Below are 27352 nucleotides of genomic sequence, written 5' to 3' on the forward strand. Positions count from 1 at the left end.
GCACACCTGTTGATATAGCGCCTCCCTATGGGCGCAACACGGCAACTGCAGTTAAAATATGTTGCTGCCGGGCTCAATCAACACAGCTCAAGAGTGCACAGCTGGAGCGCTGTGTTGAGCGATATCAGTCGCTCAGGCTGGAGGCAACAAATTAATTAGGTGGGGGTGGCCGCCTCCGAATTTTGAACACAGGAAAATCCCTGCACACATTATCCTTGTTTATTCAATGTCTTTAATGAGCAAGAATTTTGAATGTCTGTTGCTGTGTATGTGATGTCAACAGTCAGTATCACTTTATAAGCAGGGGGTCCTTAAATTAGATGATCTTCAACAGGGTATGCAATACTGAATAAATCAACACATCATACTGGCTTATCTACAAAAAGACACAACAAATAAAACAAGAACTAGACCTCATACAGTTGGTTTCTATTGAATAAATATATCTCAGTAAAGTCACTGTATGTGATATTTTTTTTGTGTGTGTGACTATTCTGTGGTATTCTTTCAGGATTCAAGTGTCCTGTGTGCTCCAAATCTGTGGCGTCCACTGAAATGGAAGTTCACTTCATCATGTGTCTCAGCAAGCCTCGACTGTCATACAATGGTGAGCCCCAGCACTTTATTTGGGTTTCTTATTAGCAAAATTGACTGATTTACTCTTGAACGAAGGTCTTGGCGGCGGCCCTGACACTTATCCATGAAAGCAGATCTGGACTGGCACAAAAAATCGTGTCGGGCCCAGCCCGATTCTTGCCTAACATGTAGTTCTGCTTCTGATGTGTTTATTGATGATGTTTCAGTTTGCTATATATATTTGAAATAGATTAATTGATTAAATTGTGGGCCAGTCTCTTGGGGTAAAATGTAGTAAAATAATCATCTAAAAGCACTGCATCGGCCCCAAAAGAGACCAGCCCACCGGGCATCTGTCCTGTATGCCAGATGGCCAGTCCAGCCCTGCATGAAAATAAGTGTGGGCTAAAACTTAGCTTCAAGGGGGCATATCATTTTTAAGAATTGAAAAACACTCTTGGGTTTCTTACAAACAAACATGTGGCATGCTATTCTCATAATATACTGAAGATTAAGAATTACAACACACTCATTCATTTAAATGGGCATGGCAAATAAAAAAATCTAATCATAATTTGTGGACTTGGATCAGATGGCGTGACGTCACAGGAATCTGTGTTTTGTTTACATGGTAACTGTTTAGCGTGAGTCCACTTTGTATTAATCCAGTTGCAAACTGAAACCATTTTGAAATGCTAGTTGACACATCTTAAAAGAGGATGTGTATGGAGTCCATACACATGAAAACATACCCGATCTTTTGTTCTATTGACAATGCTATGAAAATCTTCTCAGATTATTTGACGTATAGCAAACATGCGCGTGTTGACCTCGAGCCCCCCCCCCCCCCCCCCCCCCGGATATCAATTCAAAAGGCAAGATCGCAACAAGTTGTCAAACCATGCAAGACATTTTGAAATGCTATGTGATCGTTTAGAAAAAGGAAGAAAAACACACATTTCAGGCAAGCGGCCGTCGGCATAGATATCTCTACATACAGTGATAGAGCCTTTACTTTAAGTGGCTGCTGTGTTGAATAGGGAACCCAATTGATTAGTCTCTATGTTAAATCCCTGATTATAAAATAATATTATAGCTGCACGTCTGGTGTTTGCAACAAACCAATCCGTGTCAAAATTGCTAAAGAATTCAATGATTAATAAAGAACTTATTGTAGCCAACTCACGCTAAGGTTTTCTCTATAGCAGGGGTCCCCAACTAAATTGGCAAGAGGTCCACTAACCCGATCAGCCCAACTAGACATAGAAAACTGCTTTTTTATTCAATTGTAAACATGTCAATGAATAGACAAAAAACTATTTTTCTTAAATAATTCAACTTATTTTTAGTCTATTGTTTAAATATTTTGTTCATTAATTTCTTTTTTGTGCAAATATTCAATTGCTAAATCTTTCAAGGAAGGGTCCTCATCACGAGTTGAATACAACAATTTCCACATTATGTCCTTTCTTTTTCAGCATTTCCTTTATGGCCAAATATATGTCCTCTCCTCTCGTATGTGTTTTCAGAGCTGTGATACCCAAAATGTCCTTTATAAATGTTTTGGTCTACTCGTGGTAGAATCGGACATACACCAAAAGCTGAGGATTGTCACTTACATCAGTTGATTGATTTATCCGCAACTAACGCAATACACCGGGTACTTTGGATGGCGCTGTCCATCTGGGGATGCACATCGTCCGAGAGCAGCGCTTCTCTTGTTGTTGATGTTGTTGTTGTGAATGACAAGGGAATTTGACGGACCTTAAGTTGCTCTCCTTTCTCTTCAAATTGCTTTTAAGTATTCCTCGACCATTCCGAAGTCAGTAAAATGATTTTTGTGTTGCGCCCAAAATCTGCTGCACCCGTAGTGAGCACGATGCCGGTAAAATGAAAGCATATGCCTCAGTCCATTCACTTTTGCCACACTTCATCACGTTTGTCCTGAGAATGCGTGTACCCCTAAAAACAAAACAAAAGTTTGCAAGCTTACCGGACTCTGTCAAAGGACCCCGGCTCAAGCATAGCTGCCCTCGCACGTGCCTATTCAAAAATCGTCTATCGGTAAAACTGAATATATAACCACCCCCCCCCCCCCCCCCAGTACATATTCTTGTAGGTCTGGATGAAAGGGTCTCCAGATCTGGACCACAGTCCGCCATTTTGTGACCCCTGCTCTATAGCTATTATATCTATGGTCTCTTCCGCACTAGCTAGCAAGTGGTACCAAGTAGCATGCAGGCTAACACATTCAGGATGTTTGCCACAATGACTATTCATCATAATATAAAGACCCTGTAAAGCGACAAAAAAAAGTCTGACACAACCTACAGAAGAGTAGTATTAAAACGTTTTTAAAATTTGAATGAATAAGAATAAAAATATTTCCCTGTGACAGCACTAGCCCACACAGTCCTTCAGGTGGCAGGTGGTTTCCATTTTTCATGATTTTAGAGCCTTACTTTACACATGCCAAAATTGTGTGGGCTAGTGCTGTCACAGGGAAATATTTTTTTAAAATTAAGTTTCCTACCAATTATTCCAACAATTACTCAGGTATAGGCTAACCCTAACCCCGACCCTACATTATGATACCTTATGTGTGTAAAAATGTATGTGAAGTCGGTGAACCAATGTCTAATGATTGTGGCAGGTGAAACTATTCATTAAAAATACATTTTAATACATTTTCATCAACATGACGTCAGTAGTTTTAATAATAATAATAATAATAATAATGTCAGAAACAGAAAAAAAAATTGTACCTGATAATTTGCATGGAGGTGCCCAAGCATCTGATACTTACTCAAAGAAATGCTCCAAGAAAACACAAGTGACACTGATCGCTCAAATTGTATTTTTGTATAATTGGGAGTGTGTGGATTTACTTTAAAAAAATGTCCAAACACACCTATTGTGTTTTCTCTCTTGTTGGCTGTTTACATGCTGAGTTTCCCTTTTTAATTGGGTGCTGAGTTTCCTCCTCCATGGGAGATAAAGTATGTGATTGACAGCTGCCATGTTGATTCATTGTCCCAAGCAACGTTGTGGTTGACAGTTACTAGGTTGGCTGAAGTGCAAATGTACGTACCCTGATATGAACCAGAAGGTCATCTTGTCGATGCCAGTGTTCTTGTATTTGTGCTAATGTTGGATTTGTGATGATAATTCTAATCATATAACCTCACACAGTTAAAGTGTTTGTGTTGGGGGGGGGGGGGGGGGGGGTCTCTACAAACAGCTGCCTGCGTGGCCCATGAGACCATTGCTGTAAAAAAAAAAAAGCAATACAAGTTTAAGGCCTACAGCTGAATTCAGGATGTGAGGCAAAAGTGAGATTGAGTGACAGAGACAGAGCGTGCAGTGTAAAACTGTCTTTAAGAGGATGGGATCCGCAGTGATGGAGTGCCCTGATGGCTGATAACGAATGAGACAAGAGGGGGTAAAAGGAGAAAGTGTCCCATTACTCCTCTTTTTGGTCTGAAGCTATATCTATCCACACATTTTTTATTTAACCTCTGGAATTCCTGTTTCTTTTCTTTTCTTTTCTTTCCGTTGGTTGTAATTGTTTGGTTTTCACTCAGAATGAGACCAACAAGACAAGCACAAGCTTATCTTGTTTCCCAGCATGCACAGCGGGTCTATTGTCGATCACCTGGGACTACTTATTGTTGTTGTACATCATATTATTCCCACAAAGACATTCCTTGTCAAATAGGTGCTGGAATATAATAAGGCATTTAAATGACTAGCCTACCAATTTTCTCGAAAGGATGCACTGTTTCTCATTTTGAGTATCTAATTTGCATATACACACATAACAGTGTGCAGCGCTTTTTCCAAACTCTATGTTGTCTTAGATATAGTCTCTAATATGTATTTGTGCTATTTATGAATAAAAAATTCTTCTTTTTTTACATTGCACAATATTGACTGATCAATCAGCTTTTATTACAGATTCATGATCCAGACATATACAACAATACACCAAAAATAATCATGAAAAACAATACAATACTTATTATACAAAACAAACAGGATGGAGCTGGGACTGGTATTGGCGTAGTAATTCACCTAATGAATATTTGAAGTTATTTATCAGATACATTTGTTGCTCCACTAATCAACGGACGCGCTCTTTGCTACAATAAAGGGTTCATTTATTTCTACAGTTCTTTTTAACAAAACTCCTAAAAAAACACAAATTCAACATGATTTGGTCCTGGAGCTTAAACTGATGAATTTTAGTTCCATTCATTTTGATGGGAATAATTGCCAAGACAATGTTAACTTCACCGTTTACTTTACTGACAAGATAGTCAAACATTTTACAACGATTCATGTCTGTTATGCATTAAGGTGAGAAGATAAAATAAAGTATACTGTTGAGTACAGAGACTGGTTTCACGAGTACAGATACTGAGTGCAATTATATGTTGTGACGGTACAAGATTGTATGACTTGCTTGACTTGCGGCTTGCGACATGAGACATGACTTGCTCATATTGTATGTGACTTATTCCCACCTCTTCTTTTTTTTTTTCTTTTTTTTTCTTTTTTCTAAGAGCTCAGTATTGTTCATTCGGAAATGTCATCATCATTGCTCTTTTTTTTTTCTTTTTTTTTTTAATATATATATATATATATATATTTTTTTTTTGTGTGTGTGTGGGGGTGAGTATGTGTATGTGCGTGCGTGCGTGCGTGCGTGCGTGCGTGTATTTGTTAGCTCACCAGAAAACCTATTAGAAAAAATCTCATACCGTTCACCTAAACCGAACACCAGGAGACCCGAGGGGACCAAAGAAAACCAAGGAAGGTGAAATCCAGCACCGACCAGACACCCCCCATATTCCCACCTCTTCTGATGGCCTTTTTTTTTTTTTTACCTATCCGTGTTCTGCACCACTTATCCTTTTCAGGTTCACTGAAGCTGTAGCCAATCCAAGCTGATTGTGAGCGAAAGGCAAACTACACACTTTACTGGTTGCCACTAAATCATAGAATGTCTTAAGACAATCTCACTCCTCTTAAGAAGAAGAAGAGGAAAAAAAGACAATCTCACTACACGGCAATGACGTGCAGTGAGCAAATTGAGACGCATACACCAATTACAAATTTGTGTGTCGGCAGGCGAGTGTACAACATATCCGAGGGTGACCGTATTTTCATAAAAAAAAAAAAAGAGGACACTCAGCCTGACCTTGAGATACTTGATACTCAGATACAAGATGCCGTACATTCATTCTATTTTAACATATGCCTCCTCTGTATGGGTAGAAAATAAAACAAAAAAACAATACGCTCTTTTGAAGTCTTGAAGTCTTCGAGCGGGGTTCGTACCCATCGCCTCCGGTGCAGTAGCTCAACACTTGCTAAAGTTCAGGGCCACCGTCAGCCAGTGCGCATTCGGCCAGCCACAGTAAACGTTGCGGTGCACTCCGATTTGCCGCAAAATGAAAAATTTACAATTTCAAACTCGAACGGATGGCCGGAAAGAATGTTATAAAGTGAATATCTCCCTGTAAAGCAGCCTAATTCCTCACAAAATCAAGCTAGCAATAGGAATGCCAAACATCATGTAAAGTGAAACAGCCAGTAAATCGAAGCACATCTAAAAAGCCAATCTTTCCTTTTGCACCATTCTTTGCGAAAAGTACGAATAATTCTTTGTCCCTTAATTTGCTGAAGATCCGGTAGCTAAGGTGTTGGTCTTCCATCCTTCAAAAGATGGCGTTTTCCCTCATAAGAAAGGCGTAAAAATTGTTTTATATTCTCCAGAGTGCCGTCATCTTACCGCTTTGCTGTGCACTAAGTATGTTTTAAATTCACAAATAGTGTTGTCACGATACCAACATTTTGACTTTGATACTATACCTGCATAAAATACCTCGATACCGGTACTGAAACGGTACCTCGACAAAACTCTTAAACATCAGCAAAAGCAGCACAATTAAAACTGACAAAAGAACTTCAAATTTGCATTTTTTATTATTAATTCAAAATATTGCGATGTGTATGTTAATTTATGGAAATACTTATACTATATTTATGTTACTTTATACTGTATGTGCTTCACATTGCATGCCATATTCTTGAAGTACTGTATTTGACTGCATTTGATGTCATCCGTTTTAAATATTGGCAATACTCCAATGACTCAATGTAACGTTGCTGGAGTGTGCGTGCATGTCTCTGCTCTTCTCCATTTCGCTCCCAATTAGTCGAATGTGTAATCAAACACTACAAACTGGGAACAAAATAATTCACACGCCACTTATTTTTAAGGGATGTGTCAAAAATGCGTCACAACCTGTGTCTGTTGCTCTAGTCTTTTAGTCGTCTGAGCTTTTTCTATGCATAACTGTGATTTCCTACTGTGTGCCCGTTCATTGGACGCACCTTGAGTCCACTGCAGGAATGATTGCTGCTTTTTCTTCTGCGAAAAACATTTGCTCTTGATACAAAACATTTCTAAAACTGAAAATTGAAAACCACACGTGTGTGTTCATTGAAAACGTCATACTTCTCAATGAGGAGTACACGTCCAGCGAGCGCTTCAGTGCGTGAAGCCATCTTCCTGCGCCCTCTCGCACACACGCTGAAGGTGTGGTGCTTACTTAAGGTGTTTTCCGCATATCGGTAGACAGGCGGCCATGCGTGTATGTGTACCCGCCTTTAAAACAGAGTTGGCGGGCTGTCTCGTATTTATTTTGTTAAGTACCGGTACTAAGAAAAAATTATACAGAGCCGTTTTGACGCCAAAACATCAAGGTACTGGTACCGGCATCTCGCGCAACACTATTCACGAATGTACATATATTAATTAATTGATAAATAAATAAATACATTAATTAATTAATTAATTAATACAGCGACGTAAAAAGACTGTGTAGCAATTTGCCTATTTGCGTAAAGGACTTTTCTACTGGTAAACTGACTACGCATGCGCGAACACACATCGCTACGCGTACAAAGCTGAGAAAAGCACAGTAGCGGTGTGCCTTCAGGAGGATCATTTTTGCAGCATTTTTGCCTGCATGCCAGAAGAAGTAATGAGTCATTTTAAATTGAGGTATAAAAATCACCAAATGTTGTTACTTTTAAACCTATAGGTAGTGTAGGCCTTCTGAAATAAAATACATAATTAAAATAAATAGAAAAAGCCAAACCGTTTCAACTTTCCTTTCAGCCTGGGGTAGGCAGTGCCTACCTTGCCTATCCTGACCGCACGTCACTGCTACATGGACAATCTATCATTGAGGTGGAATTAAACCCAGATACTCAGGAGACTGAACCACATAATCTCATCAATTAATGGTTACTCGAGTTACTTACTTGAAACTTAAAACAATTATAGAAAACATTAATTATTGTGTTCCAAAATCAATATTTGTGCTTTCAAATATATCTGTTAGCCTATTAACCTCCTACACTTTGGGCAGCAGCAGCTCATCCGTCAAGTTTGGGCTTCAGAACCAGAATCGTTGCAGGGATGCAACTTGCAAGTCTGCTTCCTGACTTGTGTCCATGTGACCTTGGGCAAGTAAATGACCCCACACCCCAGCTCAAGAGATGCTGCACTGCATGCTTGTGATCTGATTCTGTGTGGGTTACAAAACAATTATACTGTACAGCAGTAGTGTAGTCTCAAATTCCCATTGAGAGATTACGATGAGTATAATTAATTTAATAGGAAAAATATGCATGATAGCTTAGAGTAGCTCACTGTTGGTGTGAAGAACTGAAACGAGGGAAACTATTTTCTTTGTAATATGCAGGCGATACAAAATGCAACTTTATAGTCATTGACCTATATATTTTTTTAATTATTCGTCAGTATTTTCAGATTATTTTAATTGCAGAGATTCATTTAGAAAGGGAAATCAGAGGCTGGTTGATGGCTACAGATGATAGCACGTAAAGTGACCGCCAGATCTTTTTTTGGCTCCGACTTTGCATGATGACATTTTAAGGCCTCTCCGCTAAATATAACCACTCATACGGACAGCAATGGCCGGGCGGGATTCTCATTCTAGCAAACTGTAGAAATCAGGCAAGGAGAGGCAAGAAAGGATTTCATGTGCTGGTTCGGTCATGCGAGGACAGGCTTATTGGAAAGTTGGGAACATAGTGTTGCGATTCAGGAAAACACATATGTGAGGGGGGGGGGGGTAAATCAAGTCTGGAAATGACACACAAGTGCAAATGTGGCTTTCTCTCTATGTGACTGGCAACCAGTTTAAGGTGTACGTACCTCCCCTCTCGTCAGCTAACATTCCTAATTAGGGCAAACTATGTCTAGTGGTGCATGCTTATGAAACAGGGCAGTAGATGCTTTCCATCTAAAAGTGATATGTCTGATCTGTGGTGACACAACTTCTCATTCTCCCATACATACTTGTAATATTTATCACATGTACATAAGATCTGATTTTTCTTATTTTCTACAAGATTGTGCAAGAATTATTTCTTGTAGAATAATTAGAACTGGCTTCCTGTTTTGTGTTTCGCATGTCGGTCTTGCTAAATGCAGTAATCAGACCAGTGGTTGCTCTGCATTTGGGGCAGGAAGGCATAGACCTACCACATCCAGACTAGTTACATCAACCTAAGTTTGCCGTTTAAACAGTCTTGTGGATAAACACATTTTGTTATTGGGCTTTGAGGCACAGATGTGCACCAAATTCTGCAGCTGCAAATGTGTGGCGTGACGAGTAAACACAATTTGTTTATCTCCATTGCTGCATCTGGTAATTATCTATCAGGCAGTTTTTATTATGAATTTGGGTCATTGATGGATCAGGATTTCACCAGATCAGCCCTCGAACCAGCCTAAGGACACTACAGCGGCGTGTCTGGGGGATGGTCTTGAATGGGGTCCCCATGATGGCATGTGACGATCTTAACCGCTTGGCCATGTCTGCTGGCCGTCCATGGCCATAAAACAAACTGTATTGTTGATTCTATACCCAAACTAAACAACCATTTTGTTTCCCAACGCATACCGGCAACAAAAGGTTTTGTACAAAACCATTGCAAAACACATAAGTAAGGAAAACACAACTGCTGCTACTACCACTACTACTGGTACCGATAAACAACAAACACAAACTACTTGAACAATATACTTGTCATTTCTATCACTGGTTAGAGTCCAGAGTCAACTCCTGGGCCCAGTATATAAAAACATTCTGAATCAAATTGGTCTGGATAGGGTTAAATGTCAACATTTGGCAAGTGAAATCGGATATGTGATCATGTTTCTAGTAAAGTTTGGCATATGGCCTTGGCAGTGCAGTCCTACCCAGAATCTTGATCAAATGCTGTTCTGGGGAATTTCAAATCTCCAAGGTGGAGATTCGGATAGTTTTGATGCTAAAGATCAGGAGTATCCTGATCCTACCGGAAGGGGGGATCAAGTAAGGATTCAAGGGTGTTATGATAGAGTCGACATTCACCTTGTATCCTTGAAACAACTTTTCATGTGTGAGATGTTAGGACACATGATAAATTGTACGATGTACTAACACCAGCCGTCAGGCTTGACAGAGGGATAGCATTATTCAATTTCCAAGAAAAGATTGATTAGAGATAGGGTGAGAAGCTCGGTCATTCGGGAGGGACTCAGCGTCGAGCCGCTACTCCTCCACGTTGAGAGGAACCAGTTGAGGTGGCTCGGGCATCTGGTTCGGATGCCTCCTGGGCGCCTCCCTGGGGAGGTGTTCCGGGCATGTCCTACCGGCGGGAGGCCCCGGGGACGACCCAGGACACGCTGGAGAGACTACGTCTCACGGCTGGCTTGGGAACGCCTTGGGATCCCGTCGGAGGAGCTGGCTGAAGTGGCTGGGGAGAGGGAAGTCTGGGCTTCCCTGCTAAAGCTGCTGCCCCCGCGACCCGACCCCGGATAAGCGGAATTGAAGACGGAATGGAAAGATTGATTAGAAATCAAATGCATGGTATTACGCCCCATTCAAAGGTCCAGTTGGCGCAACATAAAATTAGGTCACATAGTAATACAGTGATCAATAAAAAGAGGTTTATTACCTCTCATGCACAGGACAAAAGAACAGTCAGTACAACAATTTACACAAGACAAATAAAAAAAATTCTTCAGTGTAAGCAAAGGCTAAAATGACAATGTAAAACAGATCGAACTTCTACCAACCAGTCATCTACTGTAAACCGTACTTGAAAGAAAATGGAACCAAAAGATATTCACTCAACTTAACTTCCTATAAAAGAGAACAGGAGAAAAACAGTTTAAAGATAATGTCAGCTTACCTTTTTGTTTTGTGCTCTATTTACAGGTAATAATTTAAAAAAAAGTGCTCACCAAATTCTCTTGACTATTAACTAACAGGGCACTGTGTGTGAGAGTTAATGTTGTTTTTTCAAGTGTGCGTCCACAGTGTTTCCTCAAGGTTGCTGCTGTCACCGGCATCCTCTTTTTTTTCTTCACTCATGCGTGCCACAGCAGCTTTAGTAACAGACACCTTTTAAAGTTAGCTGATGGCACGATTGTTGTTGTAAGTTTGCTACAGTGAGGTGAGCACTGAGCAGTGCAGGACCATAGGCCTGGTGTGTAGTGCGACAAGTCCTCTTTTGAATTGAACGTGTCGAAAACCAAAGCCATGATTACTGATTTTGGGAAGTTGACCTGTATTCCATCTTCTTCTTTTCCTTTCGGCTTTTCCCTTCAGGGGTCGCTACAGCGAATCAGTTGCCTCCATCTAACCCTGTCCTCTGCTTCCTCTGCTCTCACACCAACTACCTTCATGTTCTCTTTCACTACATCCATAAACCTGCTCTTTGGTCTTCCTCTAGACGTCCTGCCTGGCATTTGGAAACTCAGCAACCTTCTGCCAATATACTCACTATCTCTCCTCTGGACATGTCTAAATCATCTCAGTCTGGCCTCTCTGACTTATCTCCAAAGCCTCTAACATGTGCTGTCCTGCTGATGTAGTCATTCCTGATTCTATCCATCCTGGTCACTCACAAAGAGAACTTCAGCATCTTCATCTCTGCCACCTCAAACTCTGCCTCCTGTCTTTTCCTCAGTGGCACTGTCTCCAGACCAAACAACATTGCTGGTCTCACCACAGTTTTATAAACCTTTCCTTTCATTTGAGCTGAAACTCTTCTATCACACATCACTGACACTGATACTTTTCTCCGCCCGTGCCTGCACACTCTCCATTGCTCTGGACTGTTGACCCTAAATACTTAAACTCCTCCACCTTCTTGGTCTCTTCTCCCTGTAACCTCACTCTTCCACTTGGGTCCCTCCCATTCACACACAGATACTCCGTCTTGCTACGACTAACCTTAATTCCCCTCCTTTCCAGGGCAAACCTCCACGCCTCTAGCTTCTCCTCCACCTGTTACCTGCTCTCACTACAGATCTCAATGTCATCAGCAAACATCATAGTCCATGGAGATTCCTGTCTAACCTCGTCTGTCATCCTGTCCATTACCATAGCGAACAAGAAGGGGCTCAGAGCTGATCTCTGATGTAGTCCCACCTCCACTTTGAACTCCTCCATCACACCTACAGCACACCTCACCACTGTCTTAAAGTCTTCATACATGCCCTGCACTACTTGAACATACTTCTCTGCCACTCTAGATTTCCTCATACAAAACCACAGTTCCTTTCTGGGCAACCTGTCATAAGCTTTCTCCAGATCTTTAAAGACACAATGCAGCTCCTTCTGACCTTCTCTGTACTTCTCTATCAACATCCTCAAAGCAAATACTGCATCTGTGGTACTCTTTTTTTGGGGGGGGCATGAAACCATACTGCTGCTCACAAATGTTCACCTCTGCCCTCAGTCTAGCTTCAACTACTCTTTCTCATAGCTTTAATGTGTGGCTCATCAGCTTTGTTCCTCTGTAGTTGCCAAAACTCTGCACGTCTCCCTTGTTCTTAAAACTGGGCACCTGCACACTTCTCCATTCCTCAGGCATCTTCTCACTATCTAAGATCCTGTTGAACAACCCAATCAGAAATTCTACTGCTACCTCTCCTAGACACGTCCATACCTCCACAGGTATATCATTAGGACCAAGTGCCTTTACACACTTCATCCTCTTCAACGCCCTTCTCACTTCATCCTTATTAATCTTTGCTACTTCCTGGTCCACAACAGTCATCTCTTCTATTCTTCGTTCTCTCTCATTTTCCTCATTCATCAACTCTTCAAAGCACTCTTTCCATCTTCCCATCACACCACTGGCATCTGTCAATACACTTCCATCCCTATCCTTTATTACCCTAACCTGTTGCACATCCTTCCCTTCTCTGTCTCTTTGCCTTGCCAACCTGTATAGATTAGTCTCTCCCTCCTTACTGTCCAACCTAGCATACAAGTCATCGTAAGCCCCTTGTTTGGCCACTTCTACTTTCACCTTACGCTGCATTTCCCTGTACTCCTTTCTACTTTCTTCAGCCCTCTCAGTGTCCTACTTCTTCTTAGCTAACCTCTTTTTCTGGATCCACTTCTGCACCTCCTCATTCCACCACCATGTCTCCTTATCCCCTTTCCTTCCAGATGACACACCAAGGACTGACCTACCTGTCTCCCTGATCACATCTGCTGTAGTTGTCCAGTCATCTGGAAGCACCTCCTGACCATCCAGAGCCTGTCTCAACTCCTTCCTGAGAGTCATACAGCACTCTTCCTTTTTCAGCTTCCACCATTTCATCCTCTTCTCTGCCTTTGCCGGCTTTGTCTTCCTCACCACCAGAGTCATCCTACACACTACCATCCTATGCTGTCTGGCTACACTCTCACCTACCACTACTTCGCAGTCGCTGATCTCCTTCAGATTACATCGTCTACACAAGATATAGTCTACCCGTGTACTCCTACCTCCACTCTTGTAGGTCACCCTATGTCCTGCATCTTCTGGAAGAAAATATTCACGACAGCCATTTCCATTCTTTATGACGCATACCCACTAACAACATTGATCATTACACCTTTGATTCCTTCAGGCTTAGGGTTAGAGTTAGCCTCCTTCACGATAACTCCTACTCCATTTCTCTTCCTATCTACACCATGATATAATAACTTGAACCCTGCTCCTAAACTTCTAGCTGTGCTCCGTTTCCACCTGGTCTCCTGAACACATAACTTGTACCCTACACACAGTATGTCCACCTTCCTCCTCTGCATCATGTCAACCAGCTCTCTACCTTTTCCTGTCATAGTTCCAACATTCAAAGTCCCTACTCTCAGTCCTTGACTCTTGGTATTCCTCTTATTTTACTTCCTACAAACACACCTTCCTCCTTTTCTTCTTCGACCAAGTGTTTCCAACCTCCACCCCCAAAAAGGTTCATCAATGGTTGTATACTTCCTAAGAGAAATGAGAGCCTTCCAAGTTTCTTCTAAGATGAAGACTCCCTATTACAGAAAGTTCATTGAATCCGTCTTATCCTTTATATAATGCTATTGTGAATTGTCCTAATCATCCACTGATTTGAGCTTTAGCCGCCAGGCCGTCAGGTTTAGGGCTCCTAGGGCAAAAGGCTTCAGGTTTCATTTATCCCCAGTGCAATTGATTTACTTAATGGCAACTAGCGTTTAGGGTAATCATTCACTCCCAGCCATTTTTACCTAAGCAACCCCCTTCGCTCCCAGCTTTTTTTGCAACATGGCCCTGGTTGATCTCTTATACTCTGCTGCCATCTGCTGGCCGTTTTTTGTAATACCTACTATTGCTTTAAGCTTCGGGTCAGATGCTGTAACAAAGCCTTCTGTATGCGCTAGCATAAGAAAAATAACATAAAAAAAACATCTAAATACGTTTTAGGGACAATGGCAATATTTAAAATAGAAACATTTTTGGGAGAAAATGAGTTAATCATGTTCTCAGGTACCATTGCTTACTTTGTATTTGTACATCTGCAATTGTATTTTTTTATGGTATTAGCTCTGGACTGAACGTGTCAGCAATCTTGTATACAAACATTTTCTTTTTTGTTGTTGTTTTTGATTGGGTCTGGCTTTTGGTTTTATCCTCACTGTTGATGTTGTCATTTTAGCACTAGGGGTTGGATAAAGACATTTGAGAAGGTGAAATGTCTTAAAGGGGTCACATGCACTAGTATAAACACTGCAAAACACATGACACGACATGACCATGACATTTCCACTAAAGGTATTTTTTTACTTGAACCCGCGAGGACCCCCAAGCTGTCTTCCAGCCTCTCCTGATTAAAACTATTTACATGACTTCTTGTATAAGTCTAACACAAGTTTGGCAGCACATAATAATTATAAAAATAAAAATATCAAACATTTTAAGCAGGCGGTCTTTTATATTTAGGTGTAAATGACTGTTTATCACACATCATTGTGTACCTTGTCCTTTATGACTTTCTGATCCGCTTAACTAAACAAACAACAGTCTTACTAATGACAGGCTTGAGAAAACTCACAAAAAGCACAAATTCATAGCGATGATGAGGAACATGACCGCTGTCAAACGGGCCTATCATCCCAATGACAGGAGCACGATTTGAACATCATGTATCCTAGCAGCAGCCAATCACACGCACACCCACCCACCCACACACACACACACACACACACAGACCCTCACAAGGAGATGACGTCCCACTCCAGTCCATAATCGAAATTGGCTGGAGCCGTAACACACATTACACAAATATGGGCCTAACAACCAATTCAAACTTAACTCGAATATTCACTAATTATGCATTTTTCAGTCTTTCTTTCTCAGAGGTGATTACCTCTATGTACATTTTTTCCCCTTTTGATTGAGCTAGGTCCGTTAGATTTGCTCCTTTGCTGAAGGGATCTGCAGATTCCTCTGCTGTCTGCTTCCTTGCTCACAATATCCACATAGCCATTTAGACATAGATTTGGATGTGTCTCGAAGCGGCACTTCTTCTGTACTGACGCTCATCTTGTCGTATTGTGGGAGAGGTTTTTGTGCTCGACCTCCTCCAAAGTTAGGATGAATGTCTCTGTCTCTTCTGACTCACTAGCATCTCTAATGAAGTTTCCAATTCATACAGTCCAGACACACCAATTTGAGAGACTGACTGAGATCTTTCTCCACCAATGCTGTCACTGAACACCACCCTGCTTATGGCTCAGACACAAAGAAAGATATTAGCCGGGTTATTGAAACAATTTGTTGTCACGAACGATCCTCCAGATCGGGCCTGACATATTTTGACTTAAGTGACAAAACTCCTTATAGTGTGACACAAACCACAATCAATGATTTTGCGTCGGAGAAGCAATACAATGCCAAAATGACAAGACTAGCATGTTTGATTTTTTTTTGTATACCTGGCTTTAAATGAATGAATGAAAAGCCGTGCCCCGAAAAAATGGGTGAATAATTGACACATTTTCCAGTATTTTTGCTTAATACATTAATTTTATCATGTATTGCTAATTGGGGACCAAAGAATGATGGCTGGAGTAACTCTCCTGATTGTAATTAAGAACATAAAGACAAAAGAGGATATTTGTCTCACCCATATGCTATCTACATCTATGATGAATGTCTTCAAAATCAGCACAATACTTCACCTTTAACAACAGATCAACATGAAATTGTCCAACTAAAGTTATGATTTACACATTTAGCCTTTTTAAAACTTGTCAAATATAATTTATTTCGACATCTGGAAAAGTAGGACTGTAGCCTTGTTTGTATTTGAGTACAGAATGCTACCCTCTGTATTTCTGCAATGACCCAGTTTCAGAACTGAGAAGGATATTTTTAGGTCACTTGTGAGTCAAAGAGGGGTTAACAGATTAATGTAGTTGCAATGAAAGGCTTTATAAATGAGCTATTACATCTTTAAAAAATCTAAGATTTCCAGGGTCAGTTGATGTTGACTTGAGGCAATCAATTCACTCTTATCTGCTCTATTTAAAGGAGCAATTTGGACCCACGGAATGATGTTGGCTGTTTTTTGCTGAGCTTCTAACTTGATCTAAATCACACTGAGAGGATTTTTTTCTAAGGCAAGTGTAAATGGCCTCAGCTAGTACCTTCAATTGAATATTAAATCTCAGGTCAGTCGATCAATAGCGTTTGGGGAGTGGATTAATCTCTGTTTCCTATTTGGATTTGCACACTAGAGAAATGTGGATGAGAGAGGGGGCCTGCTGCATAGACGATGTGCTACTGCAATTTCATTGAGGTGTTTTCAGGGGGATGAGCGACGCTGAGGGAGAGCTACCATGAACAATAGGAAATGGGAAGAGAGGGAGAGCAGGTTGATGGGAGCTTGTTTGAGCAACTAAGCTGATTTGCAGTCAGAGCATATGTCTCCTGTCTCTTAGTGCATCTCACAGTCTATCCCCCTGTCCTTATCTGCCCTATATTCTGCCTGGAACACTGCAAAACAGCTTCTGTTGATATAGCAACCAATTATGCTATGATGATATGGTATGATTTATATGAAGAGGATTATCTTTTCTTTTTATTGTGTTTTTCTGAGCAGTGTCCTGGTTATATTGACGGCAATGACAAAAGGTCCGTTTTAATTTAGTCTTTAAACCATTGTGTGACGAATACCTGGTATTACATTAACTTTTCATTTTCGATTATTGTGAATGCATGGTAGCAGTCAGACTAAAACGTGCTATTAGCTTACATCGCAGATGCTAAGTTGCAGTTTTCAAAAATATCCAACCAATAAAATATAAAATAAAGCAATAGTGGTTGACCTCTAATTAATTTCTCTCAATCTTAACAATGTGCTCGTGTGTATTGTACTGCTTGTGCTTTATCTCCATACGGCTAACTGACCCATGTGTCAAGTTTAAAATTGTTGCTGTCTGAGCGCATGCATCTGGTTTGATCTGTCTGTGCGTGCTCGCCACCTTAGATGACGTGTTGGCGAAGGATGCTGGCGAGTGTGTGATCTGTCTTGAGGAACTGCAGCAAGGAGACACCATAGCCAGACTGCCGTGCCTCTGTATCTACCACAAAAGGTGAATGCAAAGAGAAAAATAACACCTGTTGCTTTTTATCCTAATTATGCTTTAATTTGACTGGCCCGGCCCACTTGACAGCAATTTAGGTTGTGGCCCCTGAACTGCACTGAGTTTACAAGCCTGCTTAATTGCACTGTCCTAGCGTATGTACTGTATGTTCCAATATGAAGTAATGTAGCAATTTAAACAGGTTTTAAACAGTTGTTTTTTGTTACAACATATTGGTAAATAATTACTATAATGTACCCTTTTTGCATCTCCTCCTTTTCACTGTATTGTCTTTAAGATGGTAGTGCATCTTGATTATGTGCTGTATGTGTTGAATTAATTATATTTTTAGGGAAATGTAGATGCTAGTATTTACTCATAGCTTTCAATACATTAATTGCGCATACATCGTCCCATATATAACTTGTTATAAGTTCCTGTAGAGCCACCATTTCACGGTAGGTGTGTTTTTGTGTGTGGCTATGTGTGTATCTTTGCAGCTGTATAGACTCGTGGTTCGAGATTAATCGGTCCTGCCCTGAACACCCATCTGAATGACTGACCAGAGGCCCATTGACAATATTGTTCAAGGTGAGGAACACATGTGCACTGTGAATACAAAAGCTGCACTGTGTGTGTAACCAACACACATAGGTAGACTTTAGCTTTGTATATTATGTCAAAGTTCATTTCGCCTGTCCTAACTGCTATATTAACCATGTGTCGAAGGAACTCATTAATCAGAACCTATTTTTCATGCTAAGTCACCACTTCACAACCTCGACCTAACGCTACCATGCAAAGTGAAAGCCATGTATCAACAAACAGCTTCTCAGGGGCCTGAGCTCATCTGAGATGGACTGACACAAGGTAGTGATGATAAAATGAAGCTTCATGAACCACTTGCGATAGTTTCTTACTCTTTGTTTAAAGATGCGGTGGATGTTTAATCAATTTCCATTGGACTAGCCTTTATCTTCAAAACAAGAGTACCATCTAGAGGCAAATAAAGTAATAAATTGCAGTGTGTGGCTCATGAAGCTTCATTTACCATCACTAAAATTTAAAAGAGTCCTGTGGTCTGACGAGTCCACATTTCAAATTGTTTTTGAAAAGAAGAGATGGTCATGCCCTCCAGGCCAAAGAGGAACATCTGCATTTTTATCAGAGCAAAGTTTAAAAGTCAGCATCTGTGATTGTAAGGGGGTGTTGGTGCTCATTGCATGGGTAATGTACACAGTGAAGGCACCATTAATGCTGAAAGGTACATACAGGTTTTGGAGCAGCATATGTTGCCATCCAAGCATTGTCTTTTTCAGGGACATCACAGCATATTTCAGCAAGACAATACCAAGACAAATTATGCACACGTTCTAGACGGGCCTGCCAGCAGTCCTGACCTGTCTTTCATTGAAAATATGTGGCACATTAGAAGCATAAAATATGACAATGGGAAGACCCTGAACTGTCAAGCAACTCAATGTTGTACATCAAGCAAGAATGTGAAAGAATTCCACCAACAAAATTTTATCAATTTATGTCCTGTTCCCAAACACTTACTGAGTGTTGTTAAAGTGACACTTGACACATTGAGCCTTTTTTTTTTGCAGTAAGAACATAATTATTACTATTTTTAACTCAATTTTCCACTTGACTTCGACTGAAGATGACATCACCCGTGCTCAGGAAAAAGGTAACCAATCAGGGCTCATTTTGCTGACCAAGCCCAGAAAAGAGGTGAGCCATGTTTGGTCATGACCTATTTCCTCAGCTTGCGTGATGTCATCCTTAGTCGACAGCATGTGGAAACGTGTTTTAAAAGGTATTAATTTTACATGGAAAAATAATGAATAACGTCAATTAATTCCGGACAAAATATTAACTTTTTACTGCTGAAAAAGGCTCAATGAGTCAAGTTCTGTTTAAAAGGAAATGTGATGTAACACTGATATGACCCCCAAAAAGTTTCAGTATGAACATTAGGATCTTATCTCTGTAGGTTGAAAATGATTTTTAATTCATTGTACTTTTTAGTTATGTTTATTACACAGCATCATAACTTTATTTGAATTAGAGCTTGCATATTAAAATGGGAAATATTTATGTAGGGTGATGCCATTTGATTTGAAAGCCCCAAAAAATGAACAAGAAAGTTATTATTAAAAGGTCCAAAAACCTATGTAAATGTGGTAGAAGTGTTTTTTTTTCATCCTTCACTATGTCGTTCAATCCACCTTGTGTATTTGATGTGTTGACCTCCAGACTTACAGCACTCTTTTCTCTCTCTGTCCCTAGGATGGCTCACGGTCATGCCATGGATGTCGACACTGGTGCAACCAAATCAGAAGAAACAGTAAAACAATTATGTATAAGAGAATCTTTTACCCTAGGAAGATAACTACTCGAAATGAACCAACCAAAATATTTGCCACATGAAAAAGTGGCTCATCATGAGACCTTCCTTTCTGCCAGAGACCTTATACAGTATCTGCTAAATAAACTGAAGACAACCCTAACAGTCCTTTAAAGGGCTTCACTTGCCTCATCTCCCTCCCCAAACGCGTGCGTGGCAACTTGCCTCTCAAGATGGAGGTCTGCCAGTACTTTGTCTCCAGCCCTCCTCATAGCCTTAACTTGAAAACGGAGAGGAAGCAGACTGACAGAAAAGGCAACTGAGCATGGCAGGAATGAAATCACACCAGGAAGCGGGAACAGGAGCACAAGAAAAAAACGTGTTTTCATGAACGAGACCGAAGTAACTTGTACATTATTCAGTGGGTCGCTCAGCTGTCAACTCCTTCTCAATGACGAATCGACGCCATAACATGGGCCTCATTGTGCAGCCATTCTTTTTCTCTCCCCCATCCCCCCCCCACCCCCCACACTTTGACGCTCTTCCTTGCCAGTTTGACAAAGAATAATCTGAACGCTCCTTAAACAGCGAGCGAAGTTGATCAGGATCGAGGGGAGGTCTGCCAAGAAACAGTCTGAACATGCACTGTTCCAACTTCCCATTTAAAAGAAGGCAAGAAAGGCCAGCAATGTAGTACGCTACACTCTCTGACTTCGTAACATTTTTGGGATACTGTCATGTCAGGCTTTCGTGCATGTGTGTCTGAGTGGAAGATTGGAGGTCGACTGGGACAATGCTTTGTGTGCCTGTGAGTCGGTCTGCGTATTCAAATGTTTACAGCTAGATGTTGATGTTCCCTATGTGTGACTGGCAGTCCTCCCTTTACTTTGCTAATGTTTACAGCTACTGAGAAGCGATGTGGCATATTGTACACATTACACATGTACCTCTTTTGGTTTGTCTTTCTTTTTTTTAGACGAGCCAGACTTTTCATATGGTTGTTTTCTTGTGAAAGCCTCACGAGTACGAGTGTCTCAACGTGTGCCACTTTTTGTGTGTTTGAATCAAAAGGCGCTTTTTGATTTATGCTACTGTTTGCTAGCGTAGGTCAGACTGCTCGAGGCTGAACCGGAAATGTGAGCCACTTGGACCCCAAAATGGACTCTGTAGTCCCATTGTAGGTGGACCTAAAGGGGCTTCTTTGCTTATTTGTTCATATTTAACAATATTTGTTTAATATTACAATCATGTGAGATGTTACTCACTCTTCAGAATGCCAAGAGCTGATTTACGAAGACTACTACAAAAGAAAAACATGCATAAACAAAGCTACTGTAAACAAATGGTGGAATAAATTGTGCTAGAAGACATTCTGCTTTGATTTACATGCGCTAAGTTTCTCAGTAAATGTCTTAATCATGTACACGCTGAAATCTTTACATCTGCCATATATCCAGACAATTGATCCACTTTACAGTACAACATATGGAATAGTGAATTATGTACTCACTGTAATTGTTGATGATGCATGAAACACAAACCTACAGAGAGGAATTCTGCATTTATTTGCCTAGGTGGTGAGTCAATTATACGTTTATGCTGACATATCAATGTATGACTTTGGACAGTAGCCTGTATGAGGGTATTTACATTCAAATCAGGTGAACATTGTAGGAATGAATCCCACTTTTTAAGGGATCACAAGTTAACAATTATAAATCAAACTTTCATTTTTTTAATACTTGGCAGAAAATAAATTACTGCCTCAAGCCTGGAACGCATAGACAAACATAGACACGAGACAGCGGATTTCATCCCTGGTGATGCTCTGCCAGGACTCTGCAACCGTCTTCAGTTCCTGCTTGTTCTCTGGTTTTGTCTTCAGCAGTTTCCGGTCATGTGACTGATTTGGCTCCTGCCCAACATTACACTTATTTGCCTTAAAAAAACATTTATATAGAACTTTTTTACCTTACCAGGCACTCAAAGCGCTTCGCATTCAACTACACATTCACCTACTGATGACGCAGCATCAGGAGCAACTGTTGGTTCAGTATCTTGCTCAAGGATACTTTGATGTGGTCACAATGGCATGGGATCGAACCCACAACGTCTAGGTTGGAGACGACCACTCAACCACTGATCCATGCTGCCCCACTTACAGACTACATGGCTAGTCTCTCTCCCTTGTATAAATCATTAATTTAGCTGGAGTTCTGTCACAGATCACCTGAAACTTGCGCCATCCATTCTATCGTGCCTGTGCTGACTTCTTCCCCTCACTCCATTTCGATGGAAAGCTGATCCCAAATACTTGAACTCCTGCACGTATAGACTACCTACCTCTTCTCTTCATTGACATGCCCACTGAGGTCTTCTCCATTTACCACTCTCCCTTCTGGGAATAGGCCTACTCTCTCTCTACACTTATTCAACTCACTCCAGAACTTTTCATTCCCTTCAACTCACATCCAACCTGTGGGGCACAAGCAGACACCATTCATCATCACACCTTAAATTTCAAGCTTCACAGTCAGCACCCTGTCTGACTCTCATTTCACCTTGATAACATTCCTTGCATACTTTTCCTCCAGAATCACTGCTCTTTCTATCCAGACCATGATAATACAAACGTAGACATAAAATGTCTGCCCTTCACCACGGCGTCTTATCAGTCAGAGTAAGATCTCGCCTCTTTCCTGTTATCTTGCCTATATTTAATGTTCCAACTCCTCTGGGTCAGTGGTGCCCAAACCTTTCCCTCCACATACAGAACAGGATGCCAGGGCTGCTTTGTAAATAAAAAAAAATGAAAAAAAATCTATTTATCAAGCACAACAAAAATAAATAAATAAAGCTGTTTCAGTTTACAGTGTTTTTTGAAAAGTTTATACCTGAACAGCTTTCAATAAGGCAAAAAGTTTAGGATCTTATTTTATGATTATGAGGTGGTCGAGACACTGTAACCCACCAGAAAATATCAGCCCCTGCACCGAACAGCAGCAGAATCCGATCTCTACATTCAGAACCAAAACAGGAGCAATATGTCATAAGATGACAATTTTTAAAGCAGTTACTTGGGAACAGTGACGTCAGGATAGGCAAGGTAGGCACTGCCTACCCCAGGCTGAAATGAATGTTGAAACCGTTTGGCTTTTTCTATTTATTTGAATTATTTCTTTCATTTCAGAAAGCCTACAGATGAGCCTATAGATTTAAAAGTGACAACATTTGGTGATTTTCATACCTCAATTAGGCCTGCAGGCAAAAATGCTGCAAAAATTATCTTCCTGAAGGTACACCGACCGCTACTATGCTTTTCCCAGCCCTGTCCGCTTAGCGATGTGTGTTCGCGCATGTGTGTTCAGTTTCCCAGTAGAAAAGTCCTTTACGCAAATAGGCAGATCGCTAAGCAGCCTTTTTACGTCGCTGGATTATTCCTATGTGAACGTACGTTCGCGCAGTGCATTCGTGAATTCAAAACACACTTAGTGCACGGCAAAGCAGTAAGATGATGCCACGTTGGAGAATATAGAACTATTTTCACGCCTTTGTTTTGAGGAAAAACTTCATCTTTTGAAGGATGGGAGACCAACGCCTTTGCTACCGGATCTTCAGCAAAGTAAGGGACAAATAATTATTCTTACTTTTCACAAAGAATGGTGCAAAAGGAAAGATTGGCTTTGTGGATGTGCTTTGATTAACTGGCTGTTTCACTTTACATGGTGTTTAGCATTGCTATTGCTAGTTTGATTTTGTGAGGAATTAGACTGCGAGAGATATTCACTTTATCCCTTTCAGTACTATTATCATAGCAGTCCGCCTGTTTTTATTGGCTTTATTTTTTTTTTTTGGGGGGGGGGGTTCTCTCGACGTAAAGCTCTGCTCCTCCACTTTCAGATACGTTGCGAGTGCAAATGGTTCCGTAGATACGTTGATTTGTAAGACATGCGTCATCTCCTGTCTCCTTGGTCACGCTCCTCTATGACACAGTGCGTCCCCCTCCTCCACACATGAAAGTCTGCTAGCTACTGTAATGTATGTGGAATCGATGCAAAGCTCTGCTTCTCCGCTCTCAGAAACCGTTGGAATTGCGTTGCTCGCACAAATAGTTCCGGAGTTACGGTACTTTGAAGTTACTCCTCTCTATGACGCGGGACTTCCCCCTCCTCCACACGTGACAATCTGCTAGCTACCGTAATGTATGTGGCATCCACGTAAAGCTCCGGTTCTCTGCTTTCAGAAGCCATTGGAATTGCGTTGCTAGCGCTAGCGGTTCAGGAATTACGGTGATTTGAAAAACAAGTGTGTTGTCCTGTCGCCACCGACAGTTTCGGATTTGAAGGGATTCCATTCTGTCCGGGCGGGTTTGAAATGGTCAGTTTTTCGTTGTGCGGCAAATGGGAGGCAGAGTGCACTGCAATGTTTACTGTGGTTGGCAGACTGCGCACTGGCTGACGGTGGCCCTGAACTTTAGCTGAGTGGCAAGTGTTGAGCTGCTGCACCGGAGGTGATGGGTACGAAGCAAACCCTGCTCGAAGTAAAAAAAAATAAAATAGATTGTGGAGCAAAAAATGCGCATTGCGTTGTTTTTTAACTCACGCCAGCGAGTAAAAAGCCGGGCCAGGTGGACCAGCATGAGATGATGGTGGACTGGCATGGGATGCTGGTGGACCAGCATGGGATTCCAGTGGACCAGCAAAAGATGCTGGTAAATCAGCATGGGATGCTGGTGGACCAGCATGAGGTGCTGGTTGACCAGCATGAGGTGCTGGTGGACCAGCATGAGGTGCTGGTGGACCAGCATGGGATTCCAGTCGACCAGCAAGGGATGCTGGTAGACCAGCATGGGATACGGGTAAAACTGATTTACCAGCACAGTTAACTTGTTCTTGTTTTGCCGGATGGGTCAACATTATCATGATGGTCAAAAGACTGTCTGTGCAATTTTCAGTGTGTCCTTGGCTATTGAACAATAAATGTGCTGCACCCCTTAAAATTAAGTTAATGTCATGGATAGCAGCTTTGGTACTTGAGCTATTAACTTTGTTGTTGTTGTTTAATTTTCATTATTATCAATGAGAATTTAGGACCATGTTTCTAATTAATAGTTGTTTAATAGTTGCAAATAGCAATTAGTGTTGTTCCGATACCGGTATCGGGAGAGGCCCCAATACTGCATAAAAACAGCGGTATTGGCATGGGCAAGTACTAACAAGTAACATGCCGATGCCATTATTTCTAACGCTAATATAGGACTTTGGATGCAGCATCTTGTGTCTTGCTTGTGCACGACATTCATTGATGTGTGACGTGTTCACTGCATGCCAAGCCAAGATATTCTATTGGCCCTTCAATGCTCTGAACCAACGGCAGGGCACCTTTTTTTATGTCGAAAAAAAACAAAAACCGAGGTATCGGTATGGTATTGGCATCAGCCGATACTGCACAATCGGAATCGTATCGGGTGCCAAAAAACGGTATTGGAACAACATTAATAGCAATTAATAACAGTCTATTTAGCCTTTACCTAAGAGGTCTATTGATTGTGGAGAGTTTGGAGTTGATGGAGTGGAGGAGGAAGTCTTTTTTTTTATTTTTTATTTTTTTTAGCTCACTCCCAGTACGGGTCACCCCACCCAAACGTGCCACAGATAAAAAAGAGGAAGTGCATAAATATGAGTATTGGTGATAAAATAAACCATATTCTAAAATAGGAGTTTCAGTGACCAAACATCCAGTGTGACAAAACAGCCAAGTGATTGACATACAAAGGAACACAACAAATGGCACTTTTGCGACCATCACAGTAATGTTTGAAAGTATGATAAAAACTTGGCTTCGGGCAGTAGACGGGGCACACCCTGAACTGGTTGCCAGCCAATCACAGGGCACACAGAGACAAACAGTCATCCACATTCACAATCACACCTATGGACAATTTGGAGTGTTCAATTAACCTGCCATGCATGTCTTTGGAATGTGGGAGGAAACCGGAGTACCCGGAGAAAACCCACGCGAGCACGGGGAGAACAAGCAAACTCCACCCAGGAAGGACTCGATCTCACGTCCTCTGCACTGGGAGGCAGACATGCTAACCAGTCAGTCACCGTGATATATATATATAGCTATATTAGGACTGTCAAAGTTAAAGCGTTAACTAATTAATTAATCACAATTTTTTTTTGCATTAACCATGTCTTAATGCAGATTAATTATTAATTTTGACGGCTGATGATCCTGTAGCTGACAGTGGATGGTTACGTTAAAGGTAGGACAGGTTGTGTTTGAGCAATAAACTACATGCATTAAAGTAAAGCATTTAATAAATGTTTGCATATGACATTCTGAATATTTGTTCATGTCAAACTATCGGGGTCATTTTTTCCCATTTAATGGATTAAAAAATGTTGAAGACGTCCACATAACATTAAATGTCGAAAAAATTTACCCTTAACTGGTGTTTCTTTAAATTTGATGTCGGAAATTTTTTGATAGAAAGTATTTTTAATTAAGCGATTAATCGTGATTCATCAAACTTCTAAGATGTGATTAATCCGATTTAAAAAATGTAATTGTTTGACAGCTCTAATATATATATATATATATACACACACATTTGAATAAGTCAATCATATATGTATATTAGATATAGTCAAGTACAGATGGATGTGTTCACAGTGCAGCCAAGGATATGGACAACCCATATTGTTATTTTGTTTCCGCTAAAATATAGCTTGCCTTGTCTTTCTTCTATTCTCATATATATATGTATATATATATATATATATATATATATATATATATAGTTTATTTAGAGTATTTTACTTCAACCCATTAATCATTTATTTAGAATAATTATTTCCAGACTTTCTACTAACCACACTCCAGCAATATACCTACATGCTGGTTTGCCGACTGCCGATCACGCAAAGCAACAACAATAGGAAGAAGAATCTTCTCCCTTGGAAACCACCGCCCACGCCCATTTCTCAATTACTGGCGCTGCAGGTGTGGTAAGATAACGTTTAACTTGAAATATGGTCAGACAGCATATTAAAACTTAAACCATGAACTGCTTTTTTATCATAGAAAATAGTTTAGCTAACATCAGCTATTTTTGTGCTAACTAGCCAGCTTTTTATGGTATTTTTAACACTTAACTGTAAACCTAAAACATATGCAGCGTTTTTTAATCATAGAAAACAGCTTGGCTAACATTAACACGTTAGCTTCTAGCGCTAAGGCACTACTAGCTAATGTTAGCCGCTTGTAGCTAATTTTAGCTGATAGAAAATTAAAAAGAAACATACATCTAAAAGCTAGCCGCATGTTTGTTACACCGTACAGTAAATCTAAAACGTACGCAGCCTTTTTTCTTTTAGCATAGAAAACAGTTTGGCTAACGTTAGCACGTTAGCTTCTAGCGCTTAAG

The 27352-nt window shown here is 40.8% G+C and overlaps 1 protein-coding gene across 1 annotated transcript in view; it reads left to right on the forward strand.

Moving 5' to 3' along the window:
• Nucleotides 1-21287, forward strand: part of znrf1 (zinc and ring finger 1) — a 37753-nt gene extending 16466 nt beyond the window's left edge. The window contains exons 2-5 of the mRNA XM_086072544.1: nt 512-607; nt 17468-17573; nt 18065-18155; nt 19860-21287. Of these exons, the coding sequence (XP_085928670.1) occupies nt 512-607; nt 17468-17573; nt 18065-18122 (260 nt within the window). The 3' untranslated portion in view covers nt 18123-18155; nt 19860-21287. The remainder of the gene's footprint in view (nt 1-511; nt 608-17467; nt 17574-18064; nt 18156-19859) is intronic.
• Nucleotides 21288-27352: the final 6065 nt, after the last annotated feature.

This window comes from Leptonotus elevatus, chromosome 4, assembly GCF_054856555.1.
Source record: "Leptonotus elevatus isolate MCC_2025b chromosome 4, RoL_Lele_1.0, whole genome shotgun sequence".
Taxonomy (NCBI): Eukaryota; Metazoa; Chordata; class Actinopteri; order Syngnathiformes; family Syngnathidae; genus Leptonotus; species Leptonotus elevatus.